This window comes from Orycteropus afer, unplaced genomic scaffold (genome assembly GCF_000298275.1).
Source record: "Orycteropus afer afer isolate SDZICR_OR568_19922 unplaced genomic scaffold, OryAfe1.0 scaffold00258, whole genome shotgun sequence".
NCBI lineage: Eukaryota > Metazoa > Chordata > Mammalia > Tubulidentata > Orycteropodidae > Orycteropus > Orycteropus afer.
Window position 1 is genome coordinate 5047721 of NW_006921845.1, and position 6090 is coordinate 5053810.

General features: G+C 41.9%; 1 protein-coding gene across 1 annotated transcript in view; it reads right to left on the reverse strand.

Moving 5' to 3' along the window:
* Positions 1 to 6090, reverse strand: part of SORL1 (sortilin related receptor 1) — a gene marked incomplete at its 5' end in the record, with an annotated part of 272129 nt that overhangs the window by 179938 nt on the left and 86101 nt on the right. The window contains 2 exons of the mRNA XM_007949949.2: positions 2367 to 2536; positions 3765 to 3866. Coding sequence (XP_007948140.2) covers positions 2367 to 2536; positions 3765 to 3866 — 272 coding nt within the window. The remainder of the gene's footprint in view (positions 1 to 2366; positions 2537 to 3764; positions 3867 to 6090) is intronic.

Here is a 6090-nt window from a genome sequence, read left to right on the forward strand (position 1 = left end):
TGAACTGCTGTATGAAAAGTGAATTTACTCTGTAAATCTTCACCCAAATCCTAATTAAAAAAAAAAAAAAAGTCACACATGTTTATTTATAATTATATGTAACACTATACATTTATGTTTTATGTACTTTTCTTTAAATAATGGAATTCACAAGTTCTTAAATGGTAATAAAAAAGAATTAACAGATTAAGTCACATGCTGTCTATCTTCTGGTCAAACCCTCTATCTCATCTAGAAGAAAAAATTAAGTTCTTTCTGTGTCCTAGAAGGGCCTATACAAACTGAGCACTGCTCTCTTGGATCTTGTCTCTGACTTATCTCTCCTTCAGCTGTTCCAACCACTCTGGCCTCCTCATTGCTCCTTAAACACACCAACACAGATCTGCCTCACTGTTTGCTGTTCCCTATGCCTGGAATGCTCTTCCCCCTAGTAATCTGCATGGCTCCTTCCCTCACAGATACCTGCTCAAATGTCACCTTCCTAGAATAACTTTCCACAACCAACCTACATATAATAACACTCTTTTAATCCCATCTCCTCAGCTTATTTTTCTTTTCAGCACTCATTTTGCAGAATGTATATTTGTCATATTCTGTCTTCCCGTAACAAGAATATAAATTGTATGGAAAAGGAACCTAGTTTGGATTTTTCGTTGCTAAGTGCATTATTAAATGCTGTACCTGGAACTCCATCTGACACATGGCAGAACAGGCATACCTTGGAGAAACTATGAGTTTGGTTCCAGACCACCTTAATAAAGCAAATATTGCAATAAAGCAATATTATCCAAGGAGCTATGGCAGCACAGTTTAAAGCATTCAGCTGCTAACCAAAAGGTTGGTGCTTTGAACCCATCAGCTGCTCCACAGGAGAAAGATGAAGCAGTCTGCTTCTGTAAAGACTTACAGCCTTGGAAACTCTTTGGAACTATGAGTTAGAATCAAGTAGATGGCAGTGGGCTTTTTTTTCATTTTTGCAATAAAGCAAGTCACACAAATTTTCTGGTTTCCCAGTACATATAAGAATTATGTTCATACTATAATATAGTTTATTAAATGTGCAATAGCATTATGACAAAGTTTGAAATATTGTGAGAATTACCAAAATGTGACACAGAGACACAAAATGAGCATAAGTTGTAAGAAAAATAGCACCAACAGACTTTCTCAGCCCAGAGTTGCCACAAACCTTCCATTTGTAAAAAGCACAGTATCTGCACAGCACAATAAAACAAGTATGTCTGTAGCATGTTATTTTGCATTACTGATGACTGAGTGAATTCCAGCATGAGGAGAGACAGCTAGGGAGCAAGGGCATCCCCTGTGAGTTAGTGGTTATAGCCCTAGTGCCAGGCCTCCCCCATATACCAGTCAGCCGACTGCATGCAGACCACTCTCTCCATGGGTACAATAATCCTAATCACAGTCACATGCCTCACAACAGTCTGATCTCATCACATGACAAATGAGAATAAATGAACTCACAGCACTGGAAGGATCCTTAGAATGTACCCATCCCTCCTGTGCCCCGGTCCCTTCTATGCATCTGACTCCTGTGCATCTTATGGCTGTGGTGGCTCAGAAAGCCTATCACTGGGATTGGCAATGGCTCCCACCATATAATTCACTGATGAAGGATCAATGATGGTGTTGCCTTCCCTACAGGACCAACCCATTGCAATTACTTAGCAGAAGAAAAGTCTAATGTTATCAATTAACCTAAGTCACTTAGAAGCAGGGCCCCCAGTTACACATACACCAACCTGCCTGATTGGAGGATGTTTTCCAAGTGTTCCTTCACACTTCCTAGAACCACAAAATCAGATAACTAAATGAAGAGAGCTCAAAGGAGTGGTTACCAGGTTAGATGCCACCCTAAATGTCACACAGAGCAGTGCTTCTCAGCCTCGACTGCACCTAAGAATCACTTGGGGAGCTTGTTAAATCCTGATGCCCAGGCTATGCCCTGAAACCAATTATACTGTAATCCCTGGACACATGATCCTGGCATCAGGGCTTCTGAAAGCTCACCACCAAGTCAATTCTGACTCATGGCAACCAAGTATGTTATAGAGTAGAACTGCAACATAGGGTTTTCTTAGCTGCAATCTTAATAGAAACAGATTGCCAGGCATTTTGTTCTATAGGGCTGCATTCAAAGCACCAACCATTAGGCTAGTGGCCAAGCACAAAGCATTTGTGCCACCCAGGAAAAACTCACCAGCTGAGTGTGAATGAGCAGCAAATGTTAGAAAACACTGAAGTAAAAGTATGTGGTTGTGTTGACCTAAAAAGTCAGGGGAGGTACTCCTTTGGCAGCACAGACATTAAAAGTGTGGAGAGTGGGGGAGGCATCATCTCCTTACCTCACCAAGGTGTCACTGCCAGCTCCCCCTGGACTGTAATACAGCACGTTCTCCAAGGACAGAGAGAACTTCAGCCCCTCTGCCTCTGAGATGTATAAATTGGTGCGGTTGTTACTATGACTGACACACACAAACACCTGGTCCTCCGAGGCATCTGCAATGTAGTATTCCTTTGGATCCAAAAGTCAAAAAACGCGTAAGTCAAAAAACATGTATGCCGTGCAAGCTACCCCATACACAAGAAAGCAATGACTTTCAAACGCCTCACTGAGGAATGTGCCCTGAAGCCCACACGAAGCTCCCCAGTCTTGACAAGGAAGCTTGTTAGACTCTTCCTTTTGAGGAACTTGACACTGGTCTACAGCTGGAGCAGGCCCTCGAGTTGGCAAATGGGGTCACTAAACTTCGAAAATGACCTAAAACCTTTTTTTCTTAGTAATAATGTCTCCCTCTTCCATCCTTGATATCTATCATTAGAGAAAGTACAATATAGATTAATTTCCATTTCATTTCCTCTATTTTCCCTAAAACAACAAAGTAAGGTAGAAACCATAGAAAGCAGAGAATGGACAAGAATATCCTCTGTCATATACTCTTCTGAGCTACTAACTTTCCACCAAACAACTGTGAATACCAAGGCCTTCAAATGCCACCTCCTCCCTGCGTCATTTTGCTGAGGACCCTGGTCCATGATGATCTCTCCTATCAATCTTTATTAGTTACAATATACAGTGCATATTTATGCATTTAACTACATGAGGCTTTTGTAATTTTATGCAGTTATCTCCCATTCAAGTTTTGGTCTCTCCAAACTATTTTTAAAAGGTAGGAGCTCTGGTAAAGTAGTGCCTAAGGCACTTGACTGCTAACCAGAAGGCTGGTGGTTCAAACCCACCAGCCACTCCTCAGAAGGAAGGTTGGGCAATCTACGTCCGTAGTGATACTGCCTCGGCAACCCAAGGAGGGGTCACTATGAGTCAGGTCCAACTCGACGGCACATAACAACAACAACAACAACAGGGCCTAAATCTTCTCCCCTTTTGGAACCTAAATGCCTATAAGCAATACAGCAGGTACTTAATAAATAACTGCTGTTGTGCTCTGATTTCCTTGTCTTTAGTGCTGGCACGCTAAGCCCACTGACTGGCTCCAAACCTCTCTGCCAGCCCTCTCCATGTAAAAGCTCCCCATTCAGATCCACTTCAACTAGTGAAGTGGGAAAACAATAGACCAAGATGCACAAAATGCAATGGTTCTCTCTAGAAACCTATCTGGAAAATTACTTCAGGGAGCCTCCCTCAAATATCCACCAAGCAAAACGTCTCTGGGACATTCTTCCTCTATCTTCAACACAGGGACAATAACATTTCCTCCCACCTCCAAGCAGACCCCACTCACATTAATAGGATGTCTTGTGACAAACTGGGCTGCTCTCATGGGCTGCCGGCCAAAGGAGACCCAGAGCTGGACAGAAGACTGCTGCTGACTGCCCCAGAGATGCTGCCAAGGAGAAGGAAAGAAAAATTAATTGTGCTAGATTATAGCCACTCAAAACCAAGGGAAAAAGAAAACAGAATACTCTGATTTTGTTAAAAACACAAAATAGAGTATAATGCAAATTCACATTTTTGCAATGTCTGTCATCACTGGAAAGCTTAGGCTGTGCTGTTTAGATGTCTGGTCTTCAATAACCCATAAAACTCATTGCCATTGAGTCAATTCTGACTCACAGTGACCCTACAGGGCAGGGTAGAACTGCCCCATCAAGTTCCCAAGGCTGTAATCTTTATGAAAACAAATTGCCACATCTTTCTCCTGTGGACTGGCTGGCTGGTTCAAACCACTGACCTTCTGGTAAGCTGAGCACGTTAACCAATGCATCACGAGGACTCCTGTGAGTCAACAGATTCTTCAATAGATTCTAGGTACTCCATGGATATTAAGTGAGAAGGAAGGATAATGGTAAGGTAGGATGGTGTGGGAAGAGACACAGAGGCTGCCAAAGGTTAAACAGAGTGAACAAAGAGGAGTGGGATATGATACAACTAGACAGACTCGCCACAAAGAGCCCAAAGCCCCACAGTCTTCATTAACTCTGATGAGATCAGCTTTTCTAACTACACATCATGCACACAAACTTTTCTCCTTTCTACTCTCATTTCTAGATTACAAGTATAATCGAGTCATAAGGCTTTAGTGTGCAGCAAACTTCAAAAGCCCTCCCTAGCCAGTAAAATGTTACACTACGTATAGAGGTCAGAAGGCTAGTTTGAGTCATCCTATACACATATAAAGGAGCTCTGGTGGCATAGTGCCTAAGGCATTGACTGCTAACCAGAAGGTTGGCAGATAAAACCCACCAGACACTTCGTGGAAGGAAGATGGGGCAATCTACTTCCGTAAAGATTTTTCTCCTTGTAAACCCAATGGGGGTCACTATGAGTCAGAATCTACTCCATGGCAGTGAGTTTGGTTTTGATTTTTTGTATACACATAGAAATCCTTACGAGTATCTCTGAATACACAGTTGTCAATGCAATACTCATTGTTATGCTTTATATTTCTTCACTAATTACAATTACTGCCTTGGAAACCCAAGTAGGGGTCGCTATGAGTCGGGGGCCGACTCAACGGCACATAACAACAACAACAACAACAATTACAATTATGATTATAGTTTAGAAAGGAGCCATTTCTCAACAACACTAAGACCCACTGCCAATTAAAGTTCTAAATGCTTGCTACTGGGAGGCCTGAGTGTTGACAACATACATCAAGATAAGTCTTACTGAAATATACAAAACTCACAGAAAACTAAGGTCTTCTTAGAGACTTTAAATCCCATCCATCCCACTGTCTTTTGGGAGAACTACTCTTAAAACTGGACACTTCAAGCTCACGTCTAATGTATTCTTAAAGAGTTTTTGTATTTTACTACCACCAAGATAAACATTAGCAATGGCATACTACCCATTTTCTTAATAAACCTTAGGTTGATTTTCTAAATTACTATGACTATTATAAAAGTAAAACATGCTCATTAACAAGAAAAAATAGTACAAAAGGGTATAAAGAAATGCAGAAGTTTTGCTCTCTAATCTCAAATCCCTCTTCTCACTCTACTCCTCACAAGACCAACTGGCTAAAAGGCTCTTGTGCATTCTTTCACAAATACCTGTGCCAGCATACCCAAGTATATTTATAGTGACAGGCACAAGATCCATTATTCCTCTCTTCCTTAGAAACAAGGATCCTGACTGCCACTCATAAGGCCACCCAAACCATAGACTAAAAGACTCCAGTCCCCTACATTTTTGCAGCTACATGTCATCAGGTAGACATTAAATACTAGTCAATGGAATGCAAAGAAAAATGTTGTGTGGGATTTTTAGAATGGCGGCTGCTGCTGTTGTTGTTAGGTGCCGTCGAGTCATTTCCGACTTATAGCAACCCCATGCACAGCAGAGCAAAACACCGCTCAATCCCATGTCAGCTCCATGATCCTTGCTATACTTGAGCCCATTGTCACAGCCACCATGTCAATCCATCTTGTTGAAGGCCTTCCCCTCTTTCATCATCCCTCCACCTTACCAAGCATGACATCCTTCTCCCAGGAATGATCCCTTCTGACAATATGACCAAAGTAGGTGAGACGAAGTCTGGCATTCTCGCTTCCAAGCAGCATCTTGGCTGCACTTTCTCCAGGACAGATGTTAGTTCTTTT